This window comes from Asterias rubens, chromosome 1, assembly GCF_902459465.1.
Source record: "Asterias rubens chromosome 1, eAstRub1.3, whole genome shotgun sequence".
In the NCBI taxonomy this organism is placed as follows: Eukaryota; Metazoa; Echinodermata; class Asteroidea; order Forcipulatida; family Asteriidae; genus Asterias; species Asterias rubens.
This window is the reverse complement of record NC_047062.1, coordinates 5,224,820-5,246,778: the sequence shown is the minus strand read 5'-3', so window position 1 is coordinate 5,246,778 and position 21,959 is coordinate 5,224,820. Positions and strand designations below refer to the sequence as shown.

General features: G+C 39.5%; 1 protein-coding gene across 1 annotated transcript; it reads left to right on the top strand.

Annotated features, from left to right (window-relative positions):
• Nucleotides 1-1,000: 1,000 nt before the first annotated feature.
• Nucleotides 1,001-21,846, top strand: LOC117292723 (monocarboxylate transporter 5-like). The gene is made up of 6 exons (XM_033774872.1): nucleotides 1,001-1,514; nucleotides 10,274-10,570; nucleotides 12,639-13,105; nucleotides 14,427-14,652; nucleotides 16,001-16,144; nucleotides 17,538-21,846. The coding sequence occupies exons 1-6, from the start codon at nucleotides 1,211-1,213 to the stop codon at nucleotides 17,777-17,779; spliced, it is 1,680 nt and encodes a 559-aa protein (XP_033630763.1). The 5' UTR covers nucleotides 1,001-1,210; the 3' UTR covers nucleotides 17,780-21,846.
• Nucleotides 21,847-21,959: the final 113 nt, after the last annotated feature.

Sequence of the window (21,959 nt, the reverse complement as noted above, 5' to 3'; positions counted from 1 at the left end):
AATAGTAATATTGCGTGCCCATGCGGTGGTTGTTGACTTTCAACAGTGGGACATTTTTCATGGCTATCTCTTTTCCCCAATTGAGTCTGGTCACTTGGGGGTAATTTTGCAATTCTTTGTGGCACTGGGCAATATAGCCAACAGTGAAAATCTAACCTCCCAATTGCAAACCGTGACCATGTCGTCAGCTATAGTTAATTATAGAGAGCTTTATATTTAATTCAAAGAGGCTGAAAGACTGAGAGGGAGAGAGTAACATCTTTTCACAAAAATTATTTGTAGATTTTGTAGTTGACATCAACGTGGTGTTCTTTCTTTAATGTTGGGTATCCCCATCCCTGCACGTGCAAATATCACACTGAATCACCAGTATGTCTACAGGGTCACACTTTTTATTTATTTCATCACACCATCACTACCACCATATCACATCCCATCACCCGGCAACCGAGTCCTTTCTTTTCAAGTAAGCGCACTCCGTCGACCATAACAAAGAAATGTGAAAAACACTCTGTTGTATAGCATCGTTTTACGGACAGAAAGCTTCTTTTTGAGCCAGCAGTCACATGATTCAATTAGAGATTTCACAATTTGTTTATTAAGCTGGTTCCTGAAAAACCCCGCAACCTTTCCGTGAACTTAGACAGGGTACCAATAAATTAAACCGCAACCAAGCCAGATACCGAAGTCCTGCGCCGCCCCGCGGCAGCAGTCGATTCGATCCCGTGACTGTATCTGGCAAACAATGGTGCATGTATAAATAGATCTACCTCCCAACAGCAGGACACTCGACGCTGATTGGATGCTCAAAGCCAGGGAACCCCACGACGTCACAGCTACCGTAAAGTGTTTACCTTGATCGCTGGTGACTAGTAATGTAACCTCGCTGGAAAAACACATGGTAGGCAGGCTACCAGCAGTATTAAGTAGGCGAGGTCAGCTGGGATGACAGGGATAGCCTGCCTGTGTATGTTGCAATCACTTTGTTGTTCAGCTGCATCTGAACAGCTGATTGCGGTCTGCATTCAGATGTAATGCGTTGCGCTAGTGAAGACCGTTAGGATATCAGCTCTCCGTTAGGTGGTTTTATCTTCAGAACGCTATCACAAATGCAAGTTAGTTGACAGTTTCCAGTGTGGCTTTTGTGAGAAACGCATAGTTTGACTGACTATTTATTTCAGCGTGAATTTAGAGACGAAGTAGCATCACCATGTCCGCGATTCGATTTCCTCGCAGGGCGAGAAACAGTGTGGTGGAGGCCCTGCGCACAGAATACCCCTCCCGTATCAGGCGTAGTGTTGTTGAGGCTATGGGGACCAGGTATCCTCAGAGAGTACGGACTAGCATCGTGGAGGCAATCAACTCCGATCAGCTCCAGGTGAAGAACAGATGGGGATGGCTGGTTACCTTTTGCACCTTCTTGATCATCACACCAGTGACGGGAATCCTCAGTGCGTTTGGTGTCATCTTTGTCAAGCTGCAGAAGGAGTTTGAAATTAGCGATCTCACAGTCGGTACGTATAATTTCCCTCCCTCCATGCTTCAAAAATCAGTATGCAATTTGACCAGATGTTGTTTGTAATTTCCAGATGGCTTACTAATTAATTTTATAAGATCACAAATAGATTTTCTTCCGACTAAATAGAGACAAACACGAGTGAAGCATGAATGAAACCTTCTCAATATTTTTGAATCACGACCAGCCAGAAAAAGATCTTGCACAAACAGGTTATCGGCCAAAATGATACCGCGTGTGGAATGTGGTGGTGACCATCCACACCCTGCAAATTGATTTGTGTTGTTTTTTTGTTACTTGGCTGGCAGTAAAAATACAATTGACGTAAGGCTTGTCAATGGTAAGACAATGGACTTATGCAATATGACCCCAGTATGTCAAATAACCAATTAGCGCTTCAAACCACAACTTTCAAACCAAACCACAACTAGCGAACTCGAACAGCACAGAAAAAGAATGTTGCAGGCATCACTCACAATTAAGAAAGTGTCACTGCGCTTTTAGGCGGGCCTCCCATCCCATTGTTTCCGCCTGTCGGTTCGTCATCAGCATGCTGTCGACGCCATTTTAATTAACTCAATACCAGTAGTACGCCTCACATCAATGTATTTCTACCTCCATGATGTATCCATCATTCATAATTATATTTAAACCAATGATGTGTCCAGACGATGTCATCGATGGAAGAATCAGTTAATTTATATTTCAAACGTTGCACATGTTTTGTTTTTGTTGTCTTCTTTTTTAAACAACTGTATGTGCAAAAAAATCTGTAAACAACGAGGTGTTGTTGTTGTTGTTGTTAGTATTTCTTTTTTCGTTTTTTTGTTGTCAAGTGGTTTTACAACTTATTCTACAGTTCTTTTCGTTTTCAATGATACAATGAAGCACAAGCAATATATTTGACGGAACAGTGTTCCTTTTGTGGAAATGTTTTTCGGGTTATAATGTAGGCCAATATCTTAATTTACCGATCATTAATACACTGCTGTGCTTTTCGTTTCGTCATTCGCCACCTTTCAAAACTTGACAGCTGTAAAACCCTTAAGGCTTTAAACTTGACAGGCGTAAGCTGTCCAGGTTCACCTCATTAGATCCGCTATTGGTGTTCCCGTTCACCCCATCAAACAAGTAATAATGGGAAGTTCCAATGGCAGATTTGGACGGATCATTGTAGGTCTGCATTGTAGGGTTTCCTGCGTGACACAGTCGCCGTGATTCTTCGTCCCAAACTGTGTACAGAGAAAGTTTCTCACATTGTTTTTGGTTTTTGGAACAAAAAATCAATCTTTGGATTGCAGAGCAACTCCAGTTGCAGTGGTGATAATGATACCAGCCTCATTTGAGATGAATTTTGATACTCTTTGAAATCACAGAGATAAACTAAAAAGAGCCACTTTTATCTGACCAATGCTCTGACCATTTCTGTAGTATAGTAATGCCATGTACTCACACAATACCTTGCTTTTACCATATGCTTTCACACCATTTAGAGAGGCTTTCACGTATGATTAACCAAACCGAGAAGAATTTTTACATACATGTACATATACCTGTACATAGATTAGTAATTGCTGACCTGGAAAAATCGGTAGTGTTTAGTGTTCAAGGTTTAATCGGTCAAAAACATTGTATTTTAATTGATTTTGCCAGAGTGTGATGGCCCTGCTCAGTCCAACGACCCCGTGACTTACACGTGTCAGATGTTATGTTTCTTTGTAAACTGGCTAATGATAGCGCAGAGAATGTTATCTTAGATCCCCGGGCATTATGACAAAACAATGATTAATATGATGTTAAATGCTCGTCAAAATACCATTAGTTTTCACAGTGCAAACAATGATTGATTTCGTTGATTTTATATATAGAAAAGAGATGCTATACCAACAAGTTAAAATCTGAACGTTTGTGTCAAATAGTAAAAACAAAAGTTTATGTGCCGCAAGCTTCCCCGATACTTTATCTTTTCTGACATCCTTGCAAATAAGTATTTCCTCGGAATTGAGATCTTGGAAAATATTTTACTTGTTGAATTCATAGTTAAAGTAGACCCTAGTCGATGACTCAGTTAATTTTGAAAATATTTCACTTGTTTAATTGAATTTTGAATCGTCCATACTTCAATTTCAATTAATTGTGCCAAATCCGGCAATAAAAAAACGTGTCTTAAAACTGTGACGATGAACGCCGTGTACAATATGTACCCCATATAACCAATTGTGACATTGGAAAACTGGTTATTCATCATTTGGCTTTCAAATTAAAAGTATAATCTAATTTTAACACTCCGTAGCCTGCAATACTTTCTCATGGATTTTAGTCAAAGGTGGCTTATTTAGGATAAGCTTACCACAGGCCTTTTTATATTGTCCCAACGTGCCCACAATGGAGTTTCCGTCCGCGACTGGCTCGTCATTATTTCACAATACGTCAAATTGTTTTGCAATGCCCTTTCCAGCTCAACTGTTCATCTATACCTTCATTATTTTGTATCATACGACCAATATTAAAATCTGTTGAATGTTTCTCGAGTTTAAATGGATGTTTTTTTCTTTCCACCGTCAATGATTTTGAACAAAGGGAAATTTGTTGTTAAAAATAAGCCAGAATTCGTGAGCATCTGGCCTGTGCGGTCTTTGGCGCAGGAATAAATGATTGTTTTACGCGAAGCTAATTCAAACGATACAACATGTTTCACCACATGACGTGTTAGAATAGGCGCCTTAACGTTGTTGTTCCAAACAACAATACTTAAGTTTGACAAGAAATGAAGTTGTGAATAGTATGAATCACTTTAGGTGTAATCTTTTCAAATCCTCAAACTCGAATTAAATCTAAACTATTAGCCCCTATTTCTGCATGATCTTTTGTCCGCACTAAGTAATTGTAAAGGAGACTCCTTGTTATGGAAAATCAGGTTGTCGGGCCAATCTCTGTTGTTTATAAAATCTACACGAACCCCTATCCCGTGTTTGGCCTGTATGTTTGCATGCAAATGTTGAAGAACGCTGTACCTATTACAGTTGTGTATTAATGGAATAAAAAAAGTCATTAAACCGTGTGCTCGTAAAAAAAAAACTCTCTGCCGTTTACGAAGACTGGAGTGGGAAATTTATTTGTTTGGCTTAACAATTAGTGTATGGTTGATCTGTGGCACTGAGAACTTGGGAAAAGTGGAATTTGTGATTGTGAGGGTTGCCCTTAAAACGATTTTTATAACAAACAGTTTGTTCGAATCAATTCACCATCATTTATACGGGAATAGTTAGGAAAACAGACAACCATTAGTTGAGCCCTGAAATCTTACTGATTGTGATGTTCGACCCATTCCTCGTGCGGTTGTGAAATGAAATTAAGTAACATTCGATTGAAACCGATACAAGAACAATGTGTTTTACATGCTGAAAATTGTGCATGGTTGTAAAATATATTTTCTTCTGACTCGCACAACGGATTTATAATGTCCACATTTGCGCAGGATTTTTGTAGGGCTACGATAATGATAAACAAATTTAACAATGGCTGGGACCTTTGTCGGCTCTACACCAACTGAATAATAACTTCAACAATATTTTTTTGATGAATATTAAGGATCTGACTACACCTTGTTTTGGGCATGTAAGGGTCCCACAGGTCCTTTGTCTGGGTCGACAACTTGCATTTCGTCCATGTCGACCTTGAGAGGGATTATGTGTTGTATCATGCACATGGAAAATGATGCAACGTTATCTAAACACAAACGGGCCAGCATTACATTCACAGATTAGTGATCTCCAAACAGAGAGTAAAGGAAAACCATGAATGGCCTCCTCGCTTTCGGCTTCTTTTTTGAAACTAAAAGGTTATTTTCCTGGGCTTTTTATTGCAAGAATAAATATACCGTGCTTCCTATATTTTTGTTGAAGTGTGTTTTGAACGCATTGTCCCGTGACGGGACAGTAGTGTTGTGGGATTTAAACCGAGATTCAATCACAGGCAAACTGAACGACAAAAGAATAATATAGCCACCACGCGCGTAACATGCGTGGACGACATGGACATTAGAGCAAGAACCTAGGCTAGTAATATTATGAGGCAGCGAAAGGATTGCATCATTTTTTGCAGGTATGTGAGGCTTCCCTGGCGAGCTGGATGTAAACAAGACAAGGCCTCTCGGTGTGCTCGATGAAGCGGACAAATCAACACACTCATCAAGTTGGTTACGTTTACAGATAGGTTGACTTGACATAAATATTCACCATGGTCCATGGTTTCATAACCATGGGTTCAACCATGGAGGTAGAATTCAACCATTCAACCCTCGTTCTGAGTTCCAACTTGGGCTTGTTTCGTTGTGTTGGACTGTTGGTACGGAATGGCCCTCCCAAGGCAAAACAACGCAACTCCAACTTTAGCAAAACTTTCGTTACTGGGTAAATCGAGGGTTTCAAATGTTTAAAGGTGCACTCATGTGGTTTGTCATATCTCAGCCTCTTTTTACACCACCGTCCCATTTTTATGACAAGACAGCTTTAATCTATGTGCTTGCTAAAAAAGGGCCCGGAAGGCCTACACAACGAATAGTGTTTTTCCCAAAATAGCCGCTTTGGTTCCATTTTTATGATGATTGCACAATACACACCAAATATTTTGGAAATAACGTCCGAACACCAGTGAAGCATGGTATGTTAACAAGGGAAATCGTTTAGTTCTTGACAAATTTATAAGCCATCATTATTATGAAATAACGATTTCCTACCAGTAGTATTGATTGCACCATGTCATGTACAGTGCACACCTCATTAGTTCAATATGATGGGAAATGCAGTCGTAAAACTCGGCTATTATTTCTGAGGTTTAACCCTACATTGCCACTTGTTAGTCTTCAACAGCACACTAATCCAACCCTAGCTCTTTGATCCAAAACTGAACGGTTTTTTTTTCCCAGGGCACATGCCCATGCTATACCACGCATATTACGAAGCCTTGAAGTGCATGACTTATGTGTTGTTCTACGGATAAGCACACTAGACTGACATCAGAATTATATAATAGGGCCCTGGTAACGTTAGTTTTGAGGTTTAACGATTATTTTCTATGACCGTCTTTACTTGGCGGGTGTCTTAGACGAAAAGAGTTAAGTTTGTTTTGTGCTATAAAACTACTGAGTGTAAATGCATGGTAGATCCAACTGAATTATTGTGCAGGATTAGTGTTGCCCTGTTGGCCCTATAAGCCACGTCCCAGCCGTGATGTGAGTCCACTTCCAATCAACTTTTAAAGTTAATAACTGAAAGAGTCAAATACTGGTCAAAGGCAGCGGGTGAGCATTTCGGAGTTGGTTGTAAGGAAGAGCCCTAGAAAAGGTCCTTTCTCCATGGGCAGACTTAGGCCTACCGGACCACAATGACTTTCCACTCCACCGTCCACGGTGGTTCCCCTTTTACAAAAGATCGTGGATTTAAAACCCCATGCTTATAATACTTCCCTTATAAATTTCTTCCGAAGAAGGGATCCTGAACTGGATTAAATCACGGATTTATCCCATCATCTTGTTTATCTAAACCTTTTGTTCGCGACCACTTTAACTGGAACATTTTGGAATCAAGGCTTCATCGCTGTGGCCCACCGTTCATTTTTGTTGATTAGTGAATTTTGAATCGGTCCGGGTCATGTCGGCCAAATAACAGGGCCTTTCAAAATAAACGATTCTTATTATCTTGCGCTCTAATTTGCAATCAACATTATCAGCGACATGACTAAAATGTAGAATAATAAATCGGTTGATAACATAGTATCAGAATAGATGTTCATTTTATCTGATAGTGTTTATTTTTATACTGGTATGCACCAGCCCCCCTGGCCCTACAATTTTACATAAGCAAAATTCTGAGGTGAATGCATATGAAAAGTGTATGCATATCAAAATTGTAGGCCTATGCAGTTCGAATCCTATGTTTTAGCAGCGGGTACTGCAAATGATTTAATAGATGTTAAATTTGCATCGGGAATAAAGAATATTAATCTTGGTTGTTACCCCTATAAACCTCTGCCTCTAGCCACCGGGCTATCTCGGTGGTCTAGTTGGTATGACGCTGCTCTAGAATTGCAAAAGGTCGTGGGTTCGAATCCCATCTGAGTAATACGCCTGACATTTGTTTTTCTTCACAGAACACGGGTAAGTACTGAGAATATACGCCTCTCTTAATAATGCATGAGGTACGTCACAATGCTAACTCAAAACGAGGCGATGGGCGCAGCCACTGCAAGTGATGGGGAACGTGCGCCCATAGCCTCATTTTGGGTAAGATTTATGACGTCGTGCATAAGTATTAAGAGAGGCGTATACAGTGCTGGTTAATATTATTTATCCCCGATGCAAATTTAACATCTATTATATGCCTATAGTTCAGGGTTTGCCCTTCAACTTGTTCAGTGACTATAGCCAGCAGGACCAGACAGTCGCCAGCTTTTTCACTAGTCCATAAAATATTTCTTATTTCATATGGATGCTTTCCGACTCTGAGGAAACTAGCCAGCCGGACCACTTGGAGAGAATAAAGACTGGTCCTCATATTGTGGTTTATGAACATAGTATTATTTTGGCCAGTTATTATACGATGTCGTAAGCAACTCATTAGATCTATGGACACGCACACGAGAACCTCTTCTTGAATTGCCACAAGAAACTTTCTCAAAATAATTTCGTAAAATGCATTCCTTCCAAGTTTTAAGAGAACTGAAAAATGAATGGCGAACTATCTTTCTGTTCTTCTACCCTGGCTAAAGAGTGCGAAAAGAAAAGAAAACAAACCAATAGACAAATGGAAATCAGGTGCATTCAATGAATACTTGGTATCTTTCTACAACACAGAGTGAACACAGTGCATCGAGTTCTTGCTGTCTCGTGTGAACACGTGACTTTAGTTGGTGTTGCCCAATCTCCTTCATCAGTCATAAAAAAACACGCCACTGCTGATAAATTTACGCAATTTGGTGTTGACAGGACACTTAAAAATCCTCCCTGTTTTTGTTCTGGAGATATTTAGTTTCGTTTTCGGACTGGATAGGCCTAAGGGTTGACATACATTCACTGGAGATGTTTTTTATGCACTGATAAACTATTATGACATCGTCTGTCTGACGGTAGGAGTGAAGTTCCGCTTGTTTGCGGCATTGATGATGATTATTTGCATACAATACCAACCCGTCAAGGCCATTGTCCGGATTGAGATGGGATGTGTGTTTATTGTTGTAGGGTCAGCGATGCAAAACATATGTCATTATGATTTGTTAATTCAGGTGTTGTCTTTTGAAAACGAGAACTGCTTTGCCCAGGGAGGCGTCACAAAGGGTAATTTTATGTTCGGCAGCCCTGACGGAATTGAAACTTAGTCAAAAATACAAACCCAAAGAACAGAAATTTTCAAAGCGACTCGGTATCTAAGTGCACCTTTGGGCTGGTCTATGCAGAATTCTGCTGTGAAAAGTCATGCGTAAGTAATTTAATACGAACAGGCCATTACGGGGTTCCGAGCATTCACTAAACCATCTTAACTCCTCTGGCGAGTTTCACCAAACGGCCGCCACCGGTGCTACTCAATCTACCATTAACGAAAAGGCTATAATAAATACACTAGGCCTACTGGGTGGTGAGAGGCATTTATATAGTTAAGTGCCTTGCTCAAGAACATAAGTTTTAAGTACGGGACTCCAACCCACACTCCGATGAGTCAGCCACAATGAACTTGAGATCGCGCTCGACCGTCTGTATTACGACACGCTGTTAAACTGGGGATATTGAGGGATTAAAACCCCCCTTTATCACCACCCATACAGCCTCTCGTTGTACAGTACCATGTTTTTTCTGTACTATAAACTAGCCGAATCACAATGTCTTGTTGTTGACGGTAGTTTGCAGCATTCACACAAACCATCATAAAATTGGACTTCCACCTTATTGCTTGCACAAGTTGAAAAGGGTCAGTGGTGTGTTGACGTAGAGTTTATTGACTCCCCCCCCCCCCCCCCCCCCCGGCCCATCCAACTCGCCCTCTCGTGAACACCTGGAGCAAACATTTTGACGAACGAAAAACCAATTAATTATAAGAAGACAGAAAATAAAAATATATATCTGCAGTAATATTGTAGCAGGGGATACAAGATAGTATATATTTTTCGTATACACCGGTGACCCTGATGCCCTGATAAGTGATAAGCTCTTTGCTTTCCGGATCTGCGGGTGAATTTAAATAGGCCTATTATAGCCACAATGTTCGGGTTGGATTCGAACCCACGATTCCTACGCGAATTGTGTCAACATCAGTATCCAATGGCGTCACATTTAAAATACATTGGCCATAATGTTTGAGTTTCTATATTCAATCAGAGAGAGTATCAAGTTTGTACTCTTTTGGAGGCTTTAGTACTACTTGGTTAACGGCTGACCGTTATGTTTACTTGGAGTAAATTCCCATGTGGTTTATAATAAATGATATCTGGCATTAACAGATTGTGCAGCCCTTTTGGAGGATAAAGATAAACCTCTGTTGTCCATCAACACCGATGACGTTAGGGGGGGGGAATTTGGGGAGAAAATACCACTTTTTCAGGGCGAGAGAATGACCCTCACGTCAAATTGCCCCTAAAAAACTTCCGAAATGTGATGTTTCTTTAAAAGTTAAAAATCTCCCCTTTAGGCTTTAATACCAAAAAGCTTCTTAGCCCACTGTTCCCTTTTTGCAATTGAACCAATCTTTATTTTCTTTCTCTAAACAGGTTGGATCGGTTCCTTGGCGTTTGGTATCATGTTTGCTGCATCACCATTTTCGACGGGTCTGTTCAAGCGGTTCGGCCACCGTGCCGTTACGATAGTAGGCGTCATCCTGTGCAGCGGTGGGCTCTTGTTCTCCAGTTTCGTGCCCGATCCACATTATCTCTTCCTCACCTACAGTCTCCTCTTCGGGATCGGCAGTAATTTTATCGATAACACATCTCTGAATCTGGTGGGGGCGTACTTCCCGAGGAAAAACAGTGCAAGGTCGACTTGTTTTGCTACCCTTGGATGGAGTGTTGGTAAATATTTACTTTTTTTTTTCGGGATATGTCTTTTTGGTGACGAAACTATAGTGTCCCTCAAAAGAGATTATAGCACTGTGACCGGGCATGAAGAGAGTGGTTACGAAATTCCAGGACAGTGACAGGACAGTCCTAATAATATGGGAAACCCACTCAATCGACTGAAAACTAAGAATATAAAACCGGGCTCCAAGAGGTGAAAGGCTGAGAAATAACAACTGAGCCAACCTGGATGCCATGTTTTGGGAAACCATCGAACGAACAAAATACTTCAAAACCACGAACTATAATATGAACTTTTTCCTTATTTTTTTTTTAGAAACACAAAACACCTATAAATAAAAAGTCAAAGCAAATAAAAACTGCAAAACAAGAGTTACGTCAATTTATGATATAAGGAAAGGGCAAACAACGAATCTTCGGACAACGTAAATTATTCCAGGATCAGATAAAAACCCTTACCGATTGCTCAATAAAGCACTCAACCGAACGAGTTCCGGGTTGTTTGAAGGCTTATCATCAAGTTGCCCACTTATAATGGGTCAATTTCTACAATTACTCGACAGCAATTACATTTATAGAACTTGGACTCTTACGAACACCTGTTTGTTTTCTTGGAAGATTGAATTCAGGTTTTGTCATTTCCTCTGTACCCCTTACAGCCTTTCAGTCACGACATTTTGTCATTAGTCATTGATTATATCAGTCGACATTCCTCTCTTATGGTACTGGGGTTTCCCACAGTTAACCGTTTTTGCCTTTCTATAATTCCACGTGCCATTTTACAGGCAGCAATTACTAGACGCGAGACTAATGTCCGACCACGACCATAGAATGAGCTTTCAATTAATGCAGTTAACCGTTTTTGTGTAACTGAACATTCCTTTCGACATGTTGTTTTGACCCATTGGTGTAAAGTTTAAGGCAGAACTATATGTAAACTCGCTTTTGGCTCTTGTCCAAGCATAGTCCATCGCACTCCGTAATCTTGTTTTACAAATTGTTTACCAATTAATTTGTTCGATTGCCTTATCAGCTAGCAATACAACCAACCCAAGTAGAGATGTAGAATAAACAAGCTTCACCAAAAAACAAGTTATTTTATGCGTCAACCTAATAACAAAGTTCAAAGAATTATTTGTCATGCAATTCAAATGCTGACAAATCATTTCCAGATGTACAATGCAAAAATGATAAAAACAGTTGCATTTAAAGGTATAGTGGTAATTACTCAAAATTCATTAACATAAAACTTTACTTGGTAACGAGTAATAGGGAGAGGTTGATAGTATAAAACATTGTGAGAAACGGCTCCCTCTGAATTAACGTAGCTTTCGAGAAAGAAGTAGTTTTCCACGAGTTTGATTTCGAGACCTCGGAGTTAGATTTTGAGGTCTCGAAATCTTGAAAACAACCATCTGAAAGCACACAACTTTGTGTGGCAATGGTGTTTTTTCTTTCATTATTATTTCGCAACTTCGATGACCAATTAAACTCAATTTTCACAGGTTTTTTTTTTTTATGAGTATATTGAGATGCACCATGTGTGAAGACTGGTCTTTGACAGTAACCAAGAGTGTTCAGTGTTTTTAAACTTTCATTAGTAATCTGTCACCATCAAAGAGATTGCACGCAAGGGAAAAACTCATTTGAAAGTTAGGCTTACAAAACATAACCAGATATTTTCCCAGTGAAGGATAATAAAGTTCTTATCTCATCTTCATATCACACACAACAACGAAGTTAGAAATAATTATTTAATCCAAGTGGGGCCCCTTTTTTCTTTTTCTTTTTTTCAGGTAAGACATTTAAAAATCGATGATCAAACTTCAGTGACGTTTTGGGAACAGAAGACGATAAAACAAAATATGAACATGAGTCTTTTTTGCAATTTGTGCATATTGTGCTGTTCAGCAGTAAATGATATTGAAATTTGCCTGATGTCGTGTTCTTGCCAAGTACGATATTTCATTTGATTTAAATGCTTGGAAAGTGTACGATATTGGGCCACGCCCGTCTTGTGAGAGAGATTTGTTTGCTAAATGTTTCTAATTGGTTTCCTTAGGTTCTCTGACTTTGAATCCTGGTTTGGAGTTCCTCTCTGACGTCATAGGATGGAGAGGTGCCTTCAGGGTCTGCGCCGGGGGTCTCTTCGTAATCGGAATTCTCTCCGCCTTGACCTTCCGGCCGCCTCCCCAGAAATACACCGACATGATCGCCAAGATGGAGGCCGAACGACAGCAGCAGAAGCTTCTCCGGAAAGCATCCGTGGTGTCTGGCGGCAGCGGGACCAGCAAGGCGACCGAGGTATCCAGCAAGGTGACGGCAGCAGAGGAACCCCGGAGAGAAGCCTCGATGTCCGTGACCAGCACCACAAGTACCGCCCAGCCCGCCCCAACCGCCCAAGAGAAACACACCTTGAAGCAGTACTTGAAGTCGTTCGCCAGGACCTTTAAGGCGCCTGGAATCGTCCTGTGGTTCTTGGTCAATATCTCCATGAACCTCTCTCTTATCTTTCCATTTGTCAACATGGTAATTGCTTTTGCCTTTTTAAATTGTATCTATCAGTAGGCCTATAAATTTATGAGAAAGTTTAACAAAAGGCAAATCAAGTTTACATTTCCGTTATAAAACAACGTGTAAACTGCGCAGTCCCTGTCGTACTCCATTTGAATTACCATTGAAAATGTCGTAGAAGGCCGCTACAAGTTCATGGGTTCACCATAAGGGCAGTGGGGAAAGATGGGGTCAACCCTAACAGTGACTTGCAGGTTGTCATTAGGGGACTCCTAGCTGGGATTTTCACTAATATTTGAAGGAAAATAATTGTGGTTTTGACAAAGAAAACAAAATGAAACCATACTGAGCAAGGCCGAATGTCGTAACTTATTACGGTATTGGACTTTAAGGAGACAAGAGTACGCCGAATTTACTGGCCTTATTTGTAAGTTTCGTCACAGTATCATTTTTAATGGCTACTGTAATATCACGCCACTTCGAAGGCTGCACGTTCTTCTTGGGACAGGTTGGGTTTGTGTTAAAGAGATGAAGGGCTCAAAATTTGCGAGTCGTACGTCGAAATTTTGCATTAGAGTCCCTCTAAACAGAAATTGTGGATACCCTAACCACTTGCTGCGTGGCAGCTGCGCCGCGTACCCTGTGTACTCGAGGCGATGATTAGTTAAAGTTATAATTCAATGTAGAAGGTACCAGACTTAAACTATGAAATATTGTAAAGTCATGTAAAAACTTAACGAACTTGAAATTGGACTCATCAACTGAGAACAAAGTGAGAACAAAACTATTCCTTCTCTACTATTTGGTTTTAAATCTCTTTTTGGTTTTAACTTTGTCTTCAAAACAACACATGAAGTAATTAACAATTATATATCCATGCAGTTGTGGCATAGCTCGCAGAAAAAAACATAACTATTCTGAGTAAAAATTACCTTTAGTAATGTAGTGTAGGATAAATAGTAACCTTTTGGTTTAAAAAAACGACCACTTTTCTTTGTGAGGAGTGTTGACCCTATATGGAGACCAGTTGTTGTGATCTAACGAATCGAGAACAAAAATTGAGAACCATGACCGTATGTTTCCGCTGGTTGTATTTCCAGAGGCAATTTTATGATTTGTCACTAACACTTCTTTCCAATACACTGTAGGTGGTTTTAGTGCACGAACAACTAAAAAAGAAAAAGAAAAACAAGATTTAAAATTTAAAATTTAAAATAAGTAGCACACTTTTAATGTGCCCGTTTGACAACGGTGTGGTTCAGACTAAAGAGCGAGGACCAGAGCAACTATATAAACATTGACAAATAATAAAATGAACTTATTTGACCCTTAACAGATCAAATTCATGACAACGATAGGTATACCCGAGGAGAAGGGTAGTTTCATCTTGACCATCATGGGTATAGGAGATCTCCTAGGCCGTGGTATAGCAGCCTTCGTCGGTGACTACCTACCGATGGGTAGCATCTATGTCTACCCAGTCAGCTGCTCTATCATGGGGGCGGCTACCTTCTGTCTGCTCTTGATCAAATCTATCAACGGAATGTATGCTTTCGCTGTTGGTAAGTGAATATTGAGGGTTATTTGTAACAACAAAACTTGGAAAGTCATGAAGTGTGTCGTTGGTTATATTATTGCATTGAAAACTGAATTGATATACTATATAAACACATGTTAACCTCTTATAAATAAAGGCCTTTTTAACCCCTTTTAAATACTCTGTCATCAATAAATTGAAGCATTTGGTCTCGTTAGTTACTCCTTCTGTGCAATGAAAGGTGACAATTACGGTACAAATTCTTGCTGGAATAAGGCTCAAAACAATCCCTTCGTTCGGGTTCGAGCACGTTTCCAACTTAAAGCCTTTTTTTAAACAGCTACCGTTTGGCAACACAATCTATATAACCATATTATACAAAATTCATGTTCACAGAAAACAAAATTATGTCTCACTCGGATGACCTTGATGAAAGAAGGCCTAAGACGTTGCTATGAGCAAGAAACTGCCTGTAATTTCAGATCGGATTCGTTGCTAATGTGTCGAGAGATCCGCTCATTTCCTCTGTGATAGTTTAGTGACCTTGATCAAAAAGTGCATTGCGCTCGGACAACTATCCTTCCAGTCCAGTCCTAATTGCGCGCCCCCCCCCTTCTCGATTGAGGCACGTCTTCAACCGAGAAAACACGTGAACCTAATGCGGATATGGGTGACCAGTGGGAGGCTGTTGCGCCCTGCTAAGGGTGCATGTTTTGCTGTTTAATTGAAGCTTGGAAGAGAAACAATTTACACACGTCATGCACACGTCAGCCGGTCCGTGTTTTAACAAAAGGCCCGGTTGTGGGAACAATTCAGTCCTAATAGTGTTGGTGGGGTGGTTCGCTTGACGCATGCGCACCTGCCATTTTCTAAATAAGATTCGCTTGATTGTCTGAACATTTTTCTTCTGGGGTGGTTCGCTTGACGCATGCGCACCTGCCATTTTCTAAATAAGATTCGCTTGATTGTCTGAACATTTTTCGTCGGAAAAAAACTTGACTGAATATGTAAAAAAAAAAATGCAGGGAAGAAAACCTTTTTAAAATCTGGTTTAAGACATTTCCGTCTAAAATCTGGTTTTAGACATTAACGTCAAAGTTCTATACTATACACTGTACTTTCATTTTATTTATTGTGTGGCCAAGGACTCCCATGAAAAACGAATCGTCGACATGATAAACATCCTACACTCAAAGTATAACGTTCGCGCTGATCATAATGCAACATTGACATGGTCACTTCAGGGAGAATAATATTATTTTCATAAGCTCTGTATAGGTCTCTACGAAACCATCGTTCCTTTGTCATTGTATGGTGGAAATTATACAAAATAATAACGGTATTTGTTCAAATCTTCCTCTTGTTTCCCACAGTTATTGGGTTCTTCACTGGTATCGTAAACAGCATGCTCTTTAAGGCGTGCATGGATTTGTTTGGTAGTAATATAGTTGCAGAGTCATGGACAATTACACTACTTGGTGCTGGCGTAGGGATATCAGTCGGGCCAACGGTAGCAGGTACGTATTTCCGCTTCCCTTTCACCCTGAACGTCTGGTAACTAGTGAAACTGTGAAACAATGGCATTGTTATCATTCGTTGCCATTGTCAGTGACCTGAAAATGGATCACCGTAACCTTTTTTTGTCTTTCTATTTTTGTTCCAATGCTGAAACGTTTTTGGTAATGAATACAGAGTGTATCTTAAGTTTTTTTGATGAATTTGTGTGTAAACCCACTTCAATATGTTGTCTTTCAATCTTCATAGCTATGAGCACTACGTGAGCTTGTTGGTTATGTTGACATCTGCCCAAAAGTACGGCCAAAGTATAAAGAACAGCTGATAAACAGTCATAACATTATTTCTGAGGTTTTATGTAGACATTTTAGATCTTCTGGACATGTTCTAATTATTGGCATAAAACCTTTCTGGGTTACGAGTAATTGGGAGAGGTTGAAGGTATAAAACCATGTGAGAAACGGCTCCCTCTGAAGTGCCATAGTTTTCGAGAAAGAAGTAATTTTCCACGAATTTGATTTCGAGACCTCAGATTTAGAACTTGAGGTCTCGAAATCAACCATCTAAACGCACACAACTTTGTGTGACAATGGTGTTTTTTTCTTTCATTATTATCTCGCAAGTTTGACGACCAATTGAGCTCAAATTTTCACAGGTTTCTTATTTTATGCATATGTTGAGATACACCAACTGTGAAGGCTAGACTTTGACAATTACCAATAGTGTCCACTGCCTTTATAGAATGAAAATGTTATAAACATATGAAGTTTGACGGAGGGGGTTTGCTTGTTTTATGTTCACTCCGTGTTTGTATTTCGACTTGCTCATTAATAGGTATTATTTTTGGAAGATAAACTGTTCAGTTAAGCCCATTTTTAGTGCAGATAAGTCTAGGTACTAGATTACACTGGTGACAAAGTCAACATATCGGGTGATCTGCTGGAATTGTTTACAAATCAGATCTATGTCAAGATGAAGAAAAAAATGATAATCATGGGGGCTAATGTATTCCGGTTGTTTGTGTTGTTTCATTTATTTGGATGATTGTTAATCTGTAAATAAAACTGTTAAATCTGAAACCACTTTTTTAAAATAGCATTTTCATGGAATCTGATGAAATTGTGCAAGGCTGGGATTCCAATTTTACCGACTTGTTTTTCGTCGAAGATTTGTTGAACTTTGTGAACCAAGGGGGTGATTTGACTGTTTTTAATAATAATGTCGGGCAATGTCGGGCTTTTATTGTTACCCGAAAAAAGTTTTGGCAATGTTTTTCTGCTCCCAGCTATCAACTTAGCAAAAGTAAATAAATTAACTTATAAGAAATATATTAAATATTAACAATAAAAGCACAACAAGTTGTAAAAGTATTTAACTCCAATTTTCCACTGATAGGTGCTGCATATGATTACACCGAGCAGTTCGACATCGCATTTTACGTTGGGGGAGGAATGTTTATGGTCGCTGCCATTCTGTCCTTCATCATTCCATTCCTTCAGAAGTCCAAAGGATGGACCCCACAAAGGATCACAAAGACCGGCAGTACAACGTCTAACTCTTCCAGCTTGGACACTGTGGATGAAGGGGAAGAGATTGCTGAACGCGAAGAGATTGCTGAACGCGTCTGGAGTGTGTGATTGCACATCAAGATATCATCATCATTATCACCATCAGGATTACGTCATTGAAATGAGTGAGACTTTCATGAGCAGCTCCGTGGGGCAAAACACTCGTGAAAAGATTAGTTATGTGAGAGTTCGAGAGTGGTTGAGTCGGCCGTCGCGGCCGTTCTGGAAAGCATCTCGCGCCGTCTAGTTTCAACCCTAACCACGGTACCAATGAGATGGAAACTCGGAAACAATCAGTTCAGTTTGAGAGTTTCGGGATGGTTTCATAGACCATCATGAACAATGATATTTGCGCACAATACTCTTCTCACATGCCCGATGAAGAAGCTTCCGGAATCTCTTTGGCTGCATTGAAGGAGCATGCAATGGGTCAGGACTTCCGGTCTTGGTCAGAACTTCCGGTCTGGTGTCACCCATCCGCAGTCATGACAACTTACGTCATTTCTACGCATGTCTGATTGTTATGGACTTCTTTTTTTATATGTAGAAAGTTTACATGAATACTCTTGTAATCGATATTTTTGTAAAGAATGATTTCTCTTATGAGATCGTGAGTGATTTGTGGCCTATATTTAGGCAACACCTTAAGTGCCGAAGAATTGCTCTTTCTCAATCAGCTGAATTTGCAATTTCTTCAATCGTATAACAATCATGCTCATTACAGTAAAACAAAGGAAATGTATATAATCAGGAAATTTAGCTTTTGCTGCAAGATAAAGAACAACTCAGGTGACATTTTTTTGAACAATCAAACTTTTAGCTAAATTACATTGTGTGTGTGACAATACTCGTGATAGAAGTGTATTTCCTTCCAAACCAACTCATCAAATGTCACTTTCAACCTTCCCGCATTTTGCGGGGTCATGTATCAGTGATCAAGTCACAATTGTGATCGATCCCTGAGTCGGTGGGTCTAAGGTTGTACTTATAAGCTATTGTCTTGTAATGCGAGCTACCATTGTCTACTTTCATGGTTATTCATGATCAGATAGCGTGATACAACAGCAAAAGGAAATAGCAAAAGAACCCACACTAAAACAGGCGGCTATCATAAAAAAGGCGGGAACTTATTTAGGAATGCAGAAGTAGGTTTGTGTTTGCGACAGGTGTTGGAATTGAAACTTTGGATCTAATAACCTGATCTAGTTCTACCGCTATGTGACTCCCATGCAGAGACTGTGATGTGCCAAAGTGTTTACCTGCATTGGATTTCGAGTGGAGATCGATGGCATATAAATGATCATAAAGTTGACTTTTAGGTCGCACGTTGCAATCCAAAGGTTGAAACTCTGTGTTTCCAACGATGGTTGAACTGTCGTTGGTGATTGTGATTTGCAGCATTTACTGTCCGATTCTCATAAAAAGTTTGAGGTTACTATCCATAATACTGGTGTCACTAAAGTTCAGCCTATTATACGCCACGCCCTTTTTGAAATCGTTTTGGCAACAGAGATGTCCCTACTGGTCGTTCATAATACGAGGATAAATACACGCAGTTTTCGGTTCTTATAGAACATTCTTTTATTATCTTATCCTTCTCACGGTTTGATAAACCCGGTGCTTAATCTTTCATTTTATCAACTGTTATTCAACTCAATTCTGCCTATAGAGATGGACACATTTGAAAACGAAGCCATTTCCAAGTTTCTTTTCTTTCAAACATTGAACATTTTAGAGGGGGTCCTTTATTCTCTTTTGTGTACATGAAACCACATGCTGGTGCTGTATAGTTCTGTTGAAACCCGATCCCAGAAGGTACGGACAGATAAATTGTGTAAATAACACAGAACTTGTAGCACAGTTTTTATCCAGAGTTCCTTCGGAGGTGAAACAGGTGTTCTTGCGTCTAGCCTTGATTCACGCCGTTGAACTCGTTACTTGAATTAGTTCTTCCTTTTTATATGGGTCGCCACAACAACGAGTTGCGGCTCAACTGATGGAAAACAACAACTTAAAAGCCTGGGAAATAGACTATAATACATTCAACCAGACGGTGTGAATTGCCGAAATTTGTACGCTGCTGGTTTTTCCCACTACTTTTAACAGACGCATCACTGCATGATATGGAAGCCAGTACCTGTCAGTGTATACCAACCACGGCGATTGGAATTTGGTGAAAATTTATTCAAACTCCAAACGGCCTTCTCGTTTATGAAGCAACACGTTCTTCTTCTAACCCGGATCGCAAATTGCTTTTGAAATTAAGTGCTACTTTAATTTCAGTCACAATATATTCAATCGATTACTAAATTTGAAGTTTGGTTTTGGGTTTTAGTGTATGACAATTTGAAGTTTGTTTCGATATATCTTGATGTCCTTGGGTTGACACAGCGAAGCAGTTTTTACGGTTGTTAAACACCTTATATTAATGAATTTTGCGATTTGATATGCATCCTTTCTTGTCTTCGTACCTTGCGACAGAGGTGGCATTGTCATGAAAACTAAATCATTTTACCAATATTGTCTGGATGGTTGTTGTTGAATCCAGAACAAAAACGATTAATACAATACATTCCTTTTATCACAAATTGCAGCCTTGTACCGAAAGGAATATTCAGGTTATTTAATATTGAATTATGCAACTGTAATAAGTATCATCAAAGTCTACTGCGGGTACCGCCTTCTATTTCATCAAGAAGCGGTGTTTGTTTAACACAACAAAAATATGATCCCTTGATTTAAATTGAATCCGTTTTATACAAAGTGTTTATAACCCTCTCACTAATTTGTGTAAACCAGTGCCCAATTTCATAGAGCTGCTTAGCAGAAAATATTGCGTCACAACTTCCTACTAAGCACGAGCATAAATGAGCAGGATACCAGTCACAAATATGCATAATGTAAATTGCCGGTACAAAATTGCCGGTAAACCTTATGTTGTTGTTGTGCTCAGCCACTTATTGTGCCAAAGCAGATCTATGAAATGGGGCACTTGCAGTTAACAATGTATAATATGGAGAATATATTAAGATGTTTTGTTGACAAGGGGTGATCTTTTCAATTTTAAGTCATTGAAATCAGAAGTGGGTCCTGCCCTCAGTGGCTCTTCTGGATCAGTTTTGATCCAGAAGGGGGTACGTGTTGATTCTGTAGGGGGTCAGTTTTGAACCAGGGAAATTAGAAGTTGTTGTATTCATTGTTGAATACACGCGGCTACAGTGGACTTGTCTCGTTCTCTCATTATGTGAAGTTATATGGGATCTCATTGTGGATAACACTAACTGGAACGAGGAACGAGACTAATTGTGAATATTACATCACTGCCTCATGCATATTCATGATCTTTATGGCTGTTACGATGCGCACAATTATGAATAATTAGGCTATTTACAAGAGTCCTTTTTTTAAATTAATGTTGGTTACATGATCCCTTAGTGGACAAAAACGGTGCATTCCCGGGATACCCATCTCTTAAATTAGGCCCTTTTCGAAATCATGGCTCTGGCTTTGGAAGTTAATCAAAGTTTGCCCAATGTAAAGCCCGAATCGAACGCACATGTTTTCATGAAATCGGAGGAGCCCAGGTCATAGTCTTGGTTTCGTAAAGGGTCGATTGGATGCCTTAATCGTTGTCGATGTAATACTGTACTAATACCTTGGTTTATACTTTTTGTCATTATTTTGATCGGTAGTTTATTATTAGCCAATTAAGTGCAATTGTTTTAGATGTTGTGAAAACAAAAGTAATCCACGTGATAAAGTAATGTTATGTACAAATGTGTACATTGTTATTTAAGTTTTATTATGTAAATATATGTATTTACTCAAAGAATAATATAGAGGAAAGAAAGGTTCGGAAAATTTCAGACGTTAGAAATACAATAATTTAACGATAAACAATTGAAGTATAGTTTATTTTAGCAGCACCTTAGAACTTTATCATGAACTTAAATTTATTTCTTTTTATCCACACATAGTTAGACTATTAAACAACGCAACAAATACCAATTTGTATTTGATGGAAAGGAACGCTTATGTGTACAGTCAAAGGTTATAATAACATATTAATAATAATATTACATTCTAATTGTTTATTATTTTTCTCCAGAAGACGATCAGAGCATACTGATCGAAACGTCGAGTTGAAACCAACAGTTCTTTTCAGAACCAGCCCAACTCATTAGAGATCATTACATGGTGTTACCGCAAACCTTTCCATATCGTATTTCCACCATGCAAAGTTTCAAAT